Below are 15,392 nucleotides of genomic sequence, written 5' to 3'. Positions count from 1 at the left end.
ATAATCAAGCGTCCATACACGTACACGTACAAGAATAGTAGAGACGCATAAGAGATCTCCCGTGATTCTCTGCAGCAGCTATACGCGGTGACTCGAGTTAGTCGGCCGGATTATAAGCTCGTCCGTCTCGCACGTATAACGCGCGGAATATCATTCTATCCCCACTCTCTGTGGGATATCTGTAACTGTGTGGCGATTACTACACACAATCGCCGAGCGTTAACCCGGGCCTTGTACGTGCACGCGTGCACGCTGCAGCGTGAAGGCGAGAGACGGGAGCTTTAGCGGCGGGCCGCGAGGTAGCGCTGCCGGAGATAAGGCCCGACGCGGCTACGTCACGCAGCGCGCCGAGTTACACCTATGCGATCGCATTAGCCACCAGCTAAGTAAGAAAAGCAATAATTATTGTAATGAGCGTGTATACGGCGCGAGTCGTAGTGCGGCGACGTATAATCGACGCTAATATTAGCCGCCATTTTTTACATCAGCTACATCTTTTCTTCTTCTTCTTTTAAATCATTCATTTATTTATTTTTTTTTTTTTGTTTTCAATCATCTCATTCTTGCACAGGCTGCTACTAATTGCTCCTTGCCTCGGCTGTATATAATCTGATCAGACCGCGTACATTTACGTGACTTTGCTCGCAACGCAACGAATTTCTTCTTCTTCTTCTTCTTCTTCTTCATTTTCTGTAGATGTAGAGGTACCGTGTACGTATAATGAACTTGGAAATGTCACTGGTGCAGCTGCTGTCATCGCCTGCAGCTACTTATATTGGAATAACGTGAAACGAGCAACGGACTCGAACATATTACAACGACATATGTGTGCCTGTGTGTATATATATGTATGTATGTAGAAACTGCGTGATGCGGCTCACCTTTAGCGTGTTACCTATGCCCATACCTATTTCAGTTATTTCCGAGGACCGATATCAACCGGTGATCTTTAGCAAATGAGCCTCGCCTCGTCCTGGTCACTCTGAGGAGTGCTTCTTTCAACGGCTGATATACAGGGTGATTTAGCTACAACGGAAACATTTTTCGTATCTGAGAATTCCATACTGGGAATCTGAGTAACTTAGAGTTATCTTTGGATAATTAATCGAAGCTTTTTTTTTTTCTTTTTGTCGAATATACACGATAAACGGAGAGTTGAAACGTCGAAGTTGTTTTTAGAAGGTGGTTTAATTAAGTATTAAAAAAAAATTATAATCACTCTTAGCGCAGGTTATTTTGTTCAATCGTTTGTTAATTTAGTTCAATTCAGTCTTTGCGAACGATATTTAATTAATATTAGATCTTATGGAGCCGTCAAAACATTTCCGTTTAGTACGAATCACCCGGTAGATGAATCAGCTAAAACCTCGACTAAAACAGACAACCGAAATTTATACCCACCATTGCCGATGCCCACCGCAGTCTGACCTAACCTGATCTAACCTGACCCAAACTATCACATGGATCTAAGAACCTCCAACGCCGATTTAAGGATTTAGAGCAAGCTGTTAAAAGCCAGATCGTTGAAAACTTGTGTCTCTAGAAAAACAGCTGCTGGGAAGTTCACGAAGCCGGCCACTGCAGAGAAACTTATTTCCACAGCTTTACGTTTATTTCACTTCCATTTTTTGTCACCCATTTCCGTCTCTGAATATTGTTGCATAATATTTTCCAATACCGGCACGCAGGTGTGATAAATATCATTTGCATAATGTGTTATAATATTCCTTCATTAACACCTACCGAAAAGTAATGTACAGAGTTCGATAAAGATTTTATCTCTCACGATGTTTTGTTCTAGGTTAAAACAGACAGCGATCAGATTTTAGCGAAGAACCGAAAACGCAGAGGGGCAAAAAATATTGGTTCGAGAATGAGATCGAGGTATAAAAATCCCACAATAGTCGATCAATCATGTTTTCCAGTTGCATTTATATACCGCGTAAAGCATGCATGACATTTGGAAAATCCGAGCATTTCCGTTGTCAAATAAACGAACAACCGGTAAAGCGTTGAATAATTCCACCCCGAAGGCTGAGAAGGAACGTTTCTTTTTTTTCTCTTCTCCAACATCCCGAGTATACACATGTAGACAAACTAAATTCTGTACCGAAACGGGTGTCACACACGGGGCATTATAACCAGCGTTACGCTAACATCAACATCGATTAATAATCCCGCGAAATGGGCCCTGGGCCCCGTTCGCGCAGGGTCATCTGTGCACACAGACGGAAGAATAAGCGGTGTTTGCCCTCGAGGCATTTGTCACGCGTGTCCCGGGCCCGGAACCAAGTGGGGCCCGATCGATCCTTCTTCGGGAATTATGCACACGCACGAAGCGCGCGCAGAGTGTGAGTGAGGCCCCGATGCGGTGGGCCTCATCACCCCACCACCATCACCACCAATGATACACCAGGGTGAGCCACCCGGTTACCGTACCGACCGAGTCAATATTTACTCGAGGCCAGATTGATGGACCCCCTAGATTCGTTGTGCTTTTCGCCGAGCTTCGGCTCCCTGACTCTTTCTCTATCTTTCTCTCTCTACTCTCTCTCTCTCTCTTTCTCTTCCTCTTTTGGGACCTCAGAGGAAGCGACGCCACTCACCGATTTCCCGTAAAAACTTCTGAATAGAAAACGAGTTTCGAAGTATACGGAGAGCCGCTTACGGTAAGCTGGATCATCAATTTTAGGAGATATTTTAAGGTTTTTGTTTGACCAACTAATCGCGTAAGTGCCACCGCGGCTTCGAGTTTTTTATTCTCTGCTCATTGCTGCGCGTTTTCAACTACTTCTGGTCATAATTATTCATTATCATTCACGAAATAACTTATGAGATCCATTTCATCACGAAGTTGAAGTTAATAACGTTATCGCGCGTGACAGAAGCATTGAACTGAAAAATGAACTATTTTGGAAACTATAAAATGACGGAGAAAGTTTGCGTTACAAAATATGAGCACGTCAATTTCATATAATTTCAAACAATAAATCAACGAGTTTTCCTGAAATAGCATCGTTACATTAACCTTACGAACTTCAACCTCATATTCTAACACGATGTGTAAAATTTACCGGGTTTCTTCTATTTTATACGTGTACAGTTTAAGTTTGACGACTTTGATAAGGTTAAAGAAATGTTTATTATACTTTCTCCGTAAAGTAAATTCTCATCGACGTAACAAACACACCTATATTACAAGTATATAATGCACATAAAACTACGATTTTGCATTTACCGGCAAAATAACGACAGGTTATATAAAATAGTTTTCATTCACTTTGCGTTGACTTTCCTATAAAAATTAAGCTTTCAACGCACGCGAGCAGAGAATAAGAAGGTGAACAATCCTTGTACAATGAGGATAATTACAACGGCTTGAATGACGGTAGAACGCAAAGTGCAGCAGCTCTGAAACATTTGATACGACTATTTCCGAGTATAATTTATACGGGAGTAGTATTCATCAGCGAAGAATAAGAGAGAAGAACAAGGTGGAGCGACTGCAGGTTTTTATCAGCAGTTAGTACAAAGTCATATCCGGTATGGATTGAAATCCGAGAGCAACGCGTAGGTACCTACGCCTATCTTCATTGTTGCATCGTTCAATGTGTCGCATGTCCAATGACTGTGCGCAGTGTGCGCAACGTTTTAGCATTTGGCGCACGGGTATAAAGACGTGTTTACGCTCAACGGCTACCGGACCCCGACACGTTGGTACGTCTGCATTTATATCAATGCGTAGCACGTAGCTGCCCGCTTCTTTTTCCTTCTCACGTTACGTTTTAGCGTCACTTGCGAATTTTTAGACAGAATTCGCCGAATTCGTCCGAGCTTAGAGTTTAGCTGTCTGACGCAATTTCGCTGCCGAGAGTTCCGATTTCACATTTCTGTCGTCCGCCATTTTGGATCGACCATTTGGTGAGATCCACTTTTTAGCCGATATATTCTCGTGCGGTATGTTTAAGAGGTTAACTTGCCCGTCTGACCCAAACAAAATGTCCGAGGAATTCATATCACAACGAATAATATTTATTAATTAGTAAATGGCTCTTACGTTTCTTCATTACGTGGCTATTTAGAGAGGATATCTTCGTACACAAATGTGTCTAACTTGTCCGCCGGACCTTGGCCTAACTATTTTTTCATTCAGGTCACGACACTTGGCTCAGGTTCTTCTATTCTACCGTGCGCTCCTGGCGGTTGAAATTTGGATATAAAAAGAATGATCGAATTCGTCGAAACGAGTCGATCCAAGCATTGAACCAAAGATATTGGAAAGGCTTAGCTGATTGTCAGTTCACCGCGGACTAATAGCCAGGCCCTTGACTCAAAAGCGATTCCTCGTTTTTTGCCGGTTCAAGAGCCAGCCGGCGGACTTGTCCAAGATAGTGGAACGAAGACAAAGAAGAAAAAAGAGGGATAAAAAATGTTAAAAAAAAAGGAAGAAAATATGCGCGCACATGTGTGTATAACATACGTCTCAAGAAGGTTCGACCACTCGCACGTCGAGAGCTGGGATTCTCCTCTGATACGCACCACGCTGACCGCGCAGCGCTTGGCTCTTGGCTTTCGACCCGCAAGCAGTCGCTGAGCAGCACGGAACGGGGGCCCGAAGGGAGCTTGCAGGATGAAATTGGAGTGCCGGAAGTCCTCCGTGCGGCTCGGAGTCGCGCAACCGTCAACAAACAGGCAAGAAATCTCGGTACTGCGGCCCCGGACCGCCTGCAGCGCGTGCAGAAGACGATGATACATTTATAACATTGTTACATTTCGCACATGTGGCTTATGCACTAACTCCGTTTTCCCCTCAAGGCGGCAAACGCCGCGTGCAGGATTAAGAATAACACTAGTCTACTCTGATTTTGGGACCGGGAATTGTTTACGTGATTATCGTAGGTTTAGCGATACTAAACAGGAGGAAGGAAGGAAAATTAATATTATTTGTCGAAAAATTAAGAGAGTGAAGTTCGTAACGTTGAATTAACGATTCGATTTTAGGAAAAATCATTGTTTTGAAACTGTAGGATCGTCTCGAATTGAGTAATCTATTCAAATTTTGGAAATTAAACTCCTTCAAAGTCGTTCTAAACGTTTAAAACAATGATTCTAGTTTCAATATTTCGTTACAGTATCGTTACTAACTTCAATCCAATGAAGAACTTTGCTTTTGCAGCCAGGAGAGTGCTATTTCAAATTTTAAGAGAAAGAAAATTTATGATTTTTATCAGCTGAATAATTAAAACCATTGATTTTTTAAAATTTTGAAATATAATATATACAATTGCAATTCAGGTTAATGACAAGAATATGCAAAATATTTGTTCCGGTTTTTTTATCAGCTAAACGAATAAAATCATAAATTATCTTGAATTCAGAAGTAGCATTCTCCTGGCTGGAAAATCAAACTTCTTCGACAAATAATAATTTTCCTCTATTTAGTATTGCTGCACCTATAATAATGGCATATACAAAATTCCAGGGAAATCCCAGTTGTGCTATCAGAAGTATAAAATCCTTATTATTTCTCTCAAAATTACGAAAGCAAACTTTGACGGGGGTGTACATATTTTTCCATTGTTTTGATGCATGAGAAATATACAAACAACAAACCGCGAGGGAGTAAAAATGCAGAAGAATGACGATATCGAATGTTCAAAAACGAAAATGTATTTCACAATCAGTTATACAAGATTTCAAAACGTGAAAAGTAAAGCATAGAAGACCAAGATATAAGAATCGTCAGTCTTGACGACGAAGTTGAAATTCTAGAAACCAGATTTTACAGCGCTGCTGAAAATTCCCAACTTACCTATAATTGTTATGAATGAACCGTTTTTATTTTCTAATTTTTTTATATTTTCATCGCCACTTTTTTTTTATCGTGATGTTACTGCGGTATGTTTTTCAACGGAGTATTTCACATGCCATGTTTCAGTAAAAACAGAACTGTTAATTCGACAACATGACTAATACGTTAGCTTTTCATTGATTCGATAAATTATACAAATCCTTTCTTCGATGGAACAAAAATCCATGGCAATTCGATACAGGAATAAAAAGAACTTTGGAATACATTCCACGCTAAAATTCCCGTCAAAATTTCCGTAAATTTTGCACCATAAAACAGACAGTGAATAAAATTTTTCAATCTAAATCGATTATGGATGTTCCGTACAATTCAAATAGAGAAGCTATAGTTAGTGTAGCAGGCTTGAGAATATACAAAATCGAAGTTAGTAATGTTATCGTAACGAAAGGTTGAGAAAAATATCACTATTTTCCTATTTTTATAATGATTTTGAAGAAACTAATTGTAAGACAGCGAAAAATTAGTAAATTTCATTCTATTACGATTTACTGAATTTAAAAAAGTTCCAAAATTGCGAAATCACGCTTTTTCCTCATCTTAAATCGTTACGATAACGTTACCAACTCGAACACGATGAGAATACCATGTTCGAACTTCCATTACACAAGTGCGCTGTAAATCAGCAATCCGTGGTTAATTTTCGCGCCAAATTCGACGACCCTTTTGGGTCAGAAGGCGCGTCACGTCGGTCACGTATAAAGCGCAGCGCGTTTCACGCAGGCACGCACGTATTTTCGCGCCAGCGGATCTGACTCAGCGCAGCCGACTCAGCGACCGCCTTCGCGGATTTCTTCGCACTCCCTCCGCGATAACGTAACGCTGTGCGAATAGTGCGAATGTGTGCGTGTAACGTCTCACTGCATGCGTAGCCTGCGCAATTGCAAATTGCTAAATACTATCAGCGGCTCGTTGGTAGTTGAGCGTGTAAGTTGTTGCAGGAACCCACACAATGACACCAAACCACTTTAGACGACTAGGTTCGCGCATTCCGCAACCCACGGACTGCGATATGCCATTCATAATTCCGAATGAATTGATCGCTGCGTGTATTGACAGGGTGGCCGCTAAATCTCCGTCACGAAATTCCCTACCTGAGAGAAATTTTTAGTTCCGATTACCGCTCGGTCCTTAACTATTTTCAGTTTTTACCACAATCGATAAATATAGTTCTAGGTAAAAAATGAAAATTAGTTTTCTAGCTGTTACCGGAAAGTCCAGTATCCGTTACTATTCTTTCTCATTACGATCACTGTTACTATACTTTCTTGTAATTGTTGCAAAAATTTAATGCCTGTGCAACGATAAATTGACGTTAAAGCCTTGTTTAACTAAAAAAGTAGAGTAGACCGAACAAACTGATTTTGAATTGCAATTACCAAAAACGGATCGACAATAGCGCAAAATGGTTAGACGTACCTCGTTTTTCGACATTCCAACAATATTAAACATTTTTTTTTAACGATACCTGTTTTAGTGAATTTTTACAGTTACTGCAAGAAATGAAATTTTGCTCAGTGCTCAATTTTACCGGCTTTCCAGTGAAAAATCTTATAATTTTCACTAACCAATTCGAATAAATTGGTTATAACAAATTGAAAAAAATATACGTATTTTCCATATAATTTTTTGTTTTTTACGATCCAGCCGATCCGCATACTAGTTTGTAAGGTAATATTTAGGAATATTCAAAGTTTGAAGAGAAGCTTCCAGCGGTGGTTATAAAAAATTGTATTCGATCTAATTTATCTAAAGCTTAAAATAAATTTTGGGACGTATTTGTATGAAAAAAAAGTATAGCAAACGATTCCCTGAATTACTGCAAATACCCCTGACACTTTCCCGACTATTCCAGGATGTTAGAATTCCATGACTAGCGGCCACCCTGTAATAAAACACGAGAAATTTACATCACGTGTTTTAATCTCTCGATCCTTGTACGGGTTTATTATAAATCAAAATCTACGGTTTTACCCTCTTGCCAAATTTTTCGTTGTTTAACAATTTCTACAAATTAACAAATAGAAAGTTTCGTCACGCGAGCTATTGGAATACCAAGCAGGAACCTAAAACTGATTTCCTGAATTTTTTGAAAATTTACAAAAAGCCCCAAGTGGAGGAAAAAGAGACCAGGGAAAATTCGCCCACGTTGACCGGAAACGTCGATAAAAAAACCACATTGGCCGACGGAGGGTTAAATAATTGCTTATATGTATATGTTCATTTTCAAACGTAAAAGAAACTCCTCAACCAATCGAGTCGCATGTAAGAAACAGAATTAATGAAAAAGAAAAAAAAGAACTGTAAAACGACTAAAATTACCGGACCGTCTATTATTTTTGCGATAAATTTTAAAGCGTGAAAAATTCCGGGATATTTATTATGCGAGTACAAGTTTTCTTGTGACCGAAAAAAAAACGTCCTGTTAACATCTAATACCTGTCATGAAAAAACAAGAAGTAGATATCTAATATGTGTTATCAATTTTTTTTTCTTTTTCTTTAAAATTTTTTTATCTTGTGTTTTAGATCGAAACTGCTCTATATTGAGAAGGCTTGTTTTGAAACGTTTTACAACAAGCGAAATTTTATCAGGGATATAACACTCGACGTTATAATCGAGAATATACATCTCTGCACCCCGTTATTAATTGAAATTGAATTTTAACACGAAGAGTATATCAGTGACAATAATAAAAAAATAACAAGGCGACGTATCGTTGAGGAAAGAAATGACATAATTGAAGAGAAAATCAAGGCCCGCGTCGGTCGCCGTGGTTATGATTAAAATTCGATTCTCGGCTTTTAATTGGACCGTTATAAAGCGAAGCGATTAAACCGCTTGCGGCAGTCTCGTAGAGCGGCGTGTAAACTCGGGGACACAAACTCTCCCCGAATTGGTGCTATTTCGAAACACTTGCAATAACGTATAATATCATGCTCGGGGACGATACGAGCGTTACAGAAATTCCCGGGCAACAAGCATGTGTAACACCGATGTGCAGGGTAGGAACTAAGCGCACACAAAATTGTCTCCCGTACCGTCTGCGGTAATGGAAAATGCGTGTTAGAACGCTGCTCGTACGTACTTGAGTGTCGTACGCGGGTTAACTTTCAATTACACACAAGGAAATTGTTGATCGACCGACTCTGATCGGCCGTAGTCGCCGTCGTTCTGGCAAATAAATAAAATTTCGAGGGGGGGAAAAATGGAAAAAATTGGGCGAAAAAAAAAATTATGAGAAACGTACGTACGAGCTACAACGCTTTTTGAACGCGAGTGTCGATTATTGTAAGACACGTTTCTTCGATTCTCATTTACATTCGTCAACCGTTCGAAACGGCTTTCTGTACAAATACAGAGTTTCGTGAACGATTATCGGAATCGAAAAAAAGTAAAATACACGAAACACCAGTTTCTTATTATTTCCAATTTTATCCAATATCTTTTAACGCAAAGTCAAGAATCCATACGTCCGGTTTATAATTGCCAAGTGGATGACGAGCGATGCTTTTTATAACTCCTTAATTCGGTAGAGTTACATGTATCGTCGTGGGTGTTTCCAAATTCGAGCCGGCAAAATAGTTGAGGATTAATTTCAACAGCGGGTGTTGAAAAATCTGTTTTTACATTCTTTTTCAAATACTGTTTGTACCATTTCAAATACGATATTGGAAATTGAAGGAATGCTTTTCTGCTAATAAGAAGTATAAAGGTATAAAAAGCATTTATATACCACGTTCATATATTTTTACAATTTATACGTATATAAACAAATGTGACCGTGTGTATACAGCAATAAAAGAATATTTACTACTTAATATCGATGTAAGAGTCTACCAATAATTAACTTATTTCACTTTTATATTGTTTTCATTGAAAAATTTTGAAATTAAGAAACGCATGAATTTACTACACACTTATACTTTGGTAATGTTACAAACGAAATTCTCGACTTTATTGGACTTTACGTACAATAAATTTATGTCGCATATTTTCCAGTAATTGCACATAAATTTTTTTGGCATATAACTGCGTCATATTTCTTTTCATCCAGAGTCTAAATACCAATGCCTAATCTATTTACGTAATTAACCTACATGCCGAGTAATCGAATCGCAGTTGATTTTCGAAAGTGGACTTTGACCTAGAATTGTCAACCTCTTGCACGAAAAAAAGACTTTTTACAACTGAGACTGAAGTTGTTTCGGTGTAACTATCCGGTAATGCGTGTCTGTTGTATAAATTTGAACAAATTTTATCCGAGGTTGAAGTTCGCAACGTTTACGTAACGAAACATTGAAAAAGTTCACCATTTTGCAACTTTCGAATTAATTTATCCGTATACAGAATATGAAGTATCCTCCGTTTCAATTGCAATGTAATATAAAGAATTCACTGCAAATTCCACACGATTTTTTTTTTTTTTTTTTTTTTTACAACGAACGCGTGATTCTATTATTTGGAAATGAATCGACCAGTGCGGAGCAGAAGCGTTGCAGATTACACGAACAACGTAATTGTAGGCATCGACGCCGTTTATCGTCGACTAAGATACGCTATTACGACCCTGAAATTTTCATCGCATGCACAGGCTTCAATTATTCATCTTCGAATGCAACTTTCGACATCAACAACCCAGCTGTTCGTTGGCTCTGGTTCCTTACTCACCGCTGCTGCAGCCTCTCGGCTCGACATCACGCACGCACGTGTGATGCGTTGGCGCAATCTCTGTATATCATCTCGAGCCGGACTGATGACAGATAAACTGTAATCTCCACGTCCAATTTGAAACGCGTGTATAACCCATAACTATAACTCACTCGCTCCTTCCCTCACTGAGAAAAATTTCATTTGTTATACAGAGGTATCGTTAAAAAAAACTGTTTGAATATCGTTGGGATTACGAAACACGAGGTACGCCTAATCATTTTGCGCTATTGTCGATCCTTCTTTGGTCATTGCAACGCAAATTCAGTTTCTGAGGTTTGCTCTACTTTTTTAATTAAACAAGGCTTTAACGTCAATTTATTGTCGCACAAGCATTAAATATCCGCAACAGTTACAAGAAAATATAGCAACAGTGATCGTAATGAGAAAGAATAGCAACGGATACTAGAGTTTCCGGTAACAGCTAGAAAACTAACTTTCATTTTGTACCTGGAACTATATTTTTCGATTCCGGTAAAAAATGAAAATAGTTCAAGACTTAGCGGTAAGCGGAACTAAAAATTTCTCAGTGCTCGCTTTCCATCCCTCCTGAAGCTCTAGGATAGGGAATGACTCGATTTTCCAAGTTGTTGATTAGACAGAAATTTCCGACAAGCATCGGTCCTTTTCTCTTTTCCCGATCTCCGAATTCGTCGGTGACGCGAATCAGGCGTCGCTCAATCATTATTTCCGTGAGATGGAGTCGGTGAGACGAATTTAAATAACTGTATGTAGAACAGCGATTTGGAGGAACACTGACGAATTGACTGTAAGAACACTTGGAGAGCCGTATAGGTCAGAACTAAAAGTGGGAATAGATTTTTCGACCGCCGCAAGCATGATGCATATCAATTATAAATGTCGCAATTGGAAACCGATGACCTGATCCCTAGACTTTGTCGTGAAGAACTACGGCGGCGTTACGAGGTTGGAATTTTTTTTCCTCCTCGTTATAACACTCCAGAATACGAGACACCACCGAGTCTCTCGATGATAAAAGCGTGAATTTATGATACACATTTAATGACTAGATATCGTCGCGTCCAGGGAAAGTATGTTGGGCATGTTGCATAAACAACAAGCTTTCTATAGATACGACGAGAAAGTCTACAGGCTATTATATTTTTAAGATAACAAGGAAAAATTTTCAATACCGTTACACCCTAAACTTCCCACATTGGAATGATTCGCAGGTGCACAATAAAGTCTGACAGAAGTCCGTTTGTTCCAAACTGTAGCAGAATGTACGAGACTAGAGTACAAGATAGTTGTCTAGTATTCACAAAATGAGGATGAAGGTAGCAACGTTACTTCAACGACGCATGTTTAGGAAAAATCGTCACTCGCACCCTTAGCAATCTCCAAAATTTAGTGACATACTCTTATGTTGAAAAACCAACTCCTTGAAAGTGATTTGAAAATTGAGAAATAATCATTTTTTCCTGGTATTTGGTTACGTTAACGTTACTAACTTCAGCCTCATGCGCCAATCGAGTGGCTGAAAGATCGCATGAGCGTGCTTAAGATGCGCTTCGACGCATTGCGTGCACGTGCGACACTGAATTCCTACAATTTAGGCCTACCATTAAGCAAATTCGATGAAACTGTTTCCCTCGATCGTCGCTTTTCGCAGAAATGCACTTCGGACGAATCTCGATGTAATAGCGACGACCAGAGCTTTTTTTATCGTCCATGTAACCCCCGGTAATTCCAACGTAAGCTTCCGGTTTAATAATCGTCATTCGCCGAATTCAGGTTAACAGAAAATGAACCCAAAACTGTGTACCGGATAAGCAAATCACGAATACGAACTTCACTTAGCTTTCGATTCTTTTGCCCTCAACTCCGATGTAAAATAAATTTGTCCTAATCATACCAAGTACACCGAAGCTGCTAATTCTTATTCGCAACTATTGACAGTAAAATTGGTTCGTTTTTTTTTTGTTTTTTTTTTTTTTTTTTTTTAGAAAAAAGATCATTAATAATCCGTTAAATAATACGAAATGTGGAAATTCCTCGAAAATTATGCCGGATAAACGAAACTCACTAAAAGTCAACCCTCGAGTGACAGGTCGAATAACGATCGTTGTTCATCGAATTTCCGGCTTGTTTCGCGCCTCCTGCACTCCGCAGCATGCATTCTGCATCTCGCTCGCACCTACACCATAATATTTTGTGTGGGTGTGATCACGTGGCGTTGGAGATTGTCTGGCAGCGAAGCCCTGGAGAAGAAGGACGATTTCTAGGATCGGTACGTTCGTAAGGAATTGAAAGTGGACCGGATCAAGATTTGTCCGACGAAACTTTATCCGATTTCTCATAAATTTTCGCGAGCTTCGAGCTTCACGACTCGAGGGAACGATCGTCCCGACTACGATTGAACCGTTGTAAATTGGTCCGATCATTCGGGGGTCCGAAGGTGAGTCACGTGCGTGCGCATTGGCCGGGGGTGGTATACATACATACCTATGCATGGTGAAACTACGCGTGCTCGCGGTGCATAACCAAGTCACTATGACTCACCTGCAAATTGGGTGATCCTCTGAAGGAGAACTGTGACATGTTGTGTCGGCCGACTATGGGCCGTAAGTAGTGAAACTCCGCTAGGCTAGCGTCATTCTTTTTTCACTTCGCGGTCGTCATTGCACAGTCCACTGATTATAGATATATGAGTATTAATCACACTTCACACACTGCGGTAACCAACCCCCCGTTTTTCCACCTTGTATACGTAATAATAAGAACGTTGCACCTTTGTTTTCTGTATACGTATATATATATATAAATATATGTATAGGTATGTACGTGTAAGTACGTAGACTCTTTGACGAATTGACGAAAATGCACAAGGTTGCGACGCACCTCTCGGATTGATCCAAAAAACGGACACTGTCAATACGTCATCGTGTATCTGTGGTCGGCCAAGTTTCGCCGCTCGTACAATTTGTCAACATTCACATCCGAACCGTGATCGGCGACGATAAAATTCTCAAAAACTGTGTCATCGTGTCAAACATTGAAGTTCACTGTACAAACTGCACTGCGTCGATCACTGTACGAACTCGGATAAAAGCATCCGTCCCTTCGCTAGGCGTTGCGTGTAACAAACGCACGGTGGCACTTGATTAGAAAAACGAAAACCAAAAAACAGTGAAAAAAAAATAAACAAAGAAACAACGAGAAACCGATCTTTTTATCTCCACCCTAATCGACGACCGCTCGCAGCAGTGGAAACAGCACTGACGTGCAGACCAGCTGTTGGGGCCGGGCGGCTGGCTGCTGCTCCAAGCGTGGTTCGTTGCCGGGGATAAACTGGCCGGAGGCGATGATTCGTGGAGCGCGTAAGTCGGGTGGCACTTTTAACGCGAGTCCCGAGTCGAATTGGTGTTGAGCAGGGCGGCGGGCACCGATGTGCTTGCACCGGTGGCTGAGGTGCGAGCCGCGATGGATGGCTGGGTGGCTAGCGCTCTCCTCTCTCTCTCTTTCTCTCTCCCTCTCCCTCTCTCTCTCGCTCTCTTTCTCTCCGTCGCAGAGAGCCTAGCGGTGGCACGGCTGCTGAGCGTCCCGTGCGTCCCGTGCGTCCCGTGCTACCGCCACGCGTGTCGCCGGACTCGGGACAAGATAGGCAGGTAGTGCGGTGTAGCGTAACTCCGGAGCACCGGGTGACGTTCGACGTAAGGTTACGGCGAGGCGGTGGAACCTGCAGGAGCGAGCGGCGAGCGAGCTTCTTGCCCACCTTTCAGCTCTCTCCTCTCTCTCCTCTTTCTCGTTCTCGTTCTCGTTCTTGTTCTCGTCCCCACAGTGCGCGGCGGTGGTGTCACGGTGGTAGTGGCCAGGTCGCGCTGTCGGAGGGCAGTTGTCGCCGTGGTTCTTTTCTTCCTCAAAAGGGGGCGATTTTTCCCCACCCCCGACGAAGCGAGCGAGAGAATCCGATAAAGCGAGAGCGCGAAACGGCCGCTCGGCCTTTCCCTCCTCCTCGTCCGGTAGGAGGGGCCTCAGCGTTTCGCCCCCGGTGGTGGGGGGTCGGTGCCACCTCCGCTGTCCCGAGCGATATATCCCGTCCCTCGACGCGGCGTGCAGGAGTAGATGGGTCGTCGGGTGGCGAGCAGGTAGCCTCGAGCCGACGGTGCGACTCCGACTCGTCAGCCTCCGACGGTTAGCGCTGGCTAACGTGCGACGGTGAAATATGGACGAGGGTCGCCGAGCCACCCCACCCGCCCCACCCCACCCGATCCTCCTCTTCTTATCGTCGGACGAACCTCGCGCGGTCTCGGGAACTGACGCGAAGCTCAGCGAGCGAGCGGCAGCTTCGACGGCGAGGTGCTGTTGTTGTTGTTGTTGCTGCTGCTGCTGCTGCTGCTGCTGCCGGTGATGCAGCTGGTGCCGCGCTGAGTCGAGCCGATCTTCTTCCCTCTTCGTTCAGTTTCGTTTTGAGCGAGGCGGCGGTGGGGATGCAGTTGTCGGTTCGGGACGCGCGACGAATGGTGGGGGAAAAACTACACGACAATTTTAGTTCGACGTATAGCCGAGCCGAGTTTCAACCTCGGCGGCGCTGCTTCCTTGCCGCCTCTGACTTCTTGCCGGTAGTTTGTACACCGTCGGTGTCCCCCCGCTTCATCCTCCACCGCCACCCGCCCCCGCCCCTACCTCCAACTACTTCTCGCCGACAAACGCGACACCTCCCACCTACGACGAACCTCTCGCCTCTCGGACACGACCGCACACTCCGACAAATCCTTTCCCCTCTCGCCCCCGCCGCGTTTCTCGATCCCCCGCGCCTCCGACACTTGACTACCCACGACCCACTCACCCC

At 42.3% G+C, this 15,392-nt stretch overlaps 1 protein-coding gene across 1 annotated transcript in view; it reads right to left on the bottom strand.

Annotated features, from left to right (window-relative positions):
• mirr (iroquois-class homeodomain protein mirror) overlaps nucleotides 1-14,760 on the bottom strand; it is a 44,995-nt gene extending 30,235 nt beyond the window's left edge. Inside the window, exon 1 of the mRNA XM_046611462.2 lies at nucleotides 13,103-14,760. Within this exon, the coding sequence (XP_046467418.1) occupies nucleotides 13,103-13,141 (39 nt within the window). The 5' untranslated portion in view covers nucleotides 13,142-14,760. The remainder of the gene's footprint in view (nucleotides 1-13,102) is intronic.
• Nucleotides 14,761-15,392: the final 632 nt, after the last annotated feature.

The sequence above is a fragment of the Neodiprion pinetum genome, chromosome 2 (genome assembly GCF_021155775.2).
Source record: "Neodiprion pinetum isolate iyNeoPine1 chromosome 2, iyNeoPine1.2, whole genome shotgun sequence".
Taxonomy (NCBI): Eukaryota; Metazoa; Arthropoda; class Insecta; order Hymenoptera; family Diprionidae; genus Neodiprion; species Neodiprion pinetum.
The sequence above is the reverse complement of the archived record's forward strand: the minus strand, read 5'-3'. Positions and strand labels throughout refer to the sequence as shown.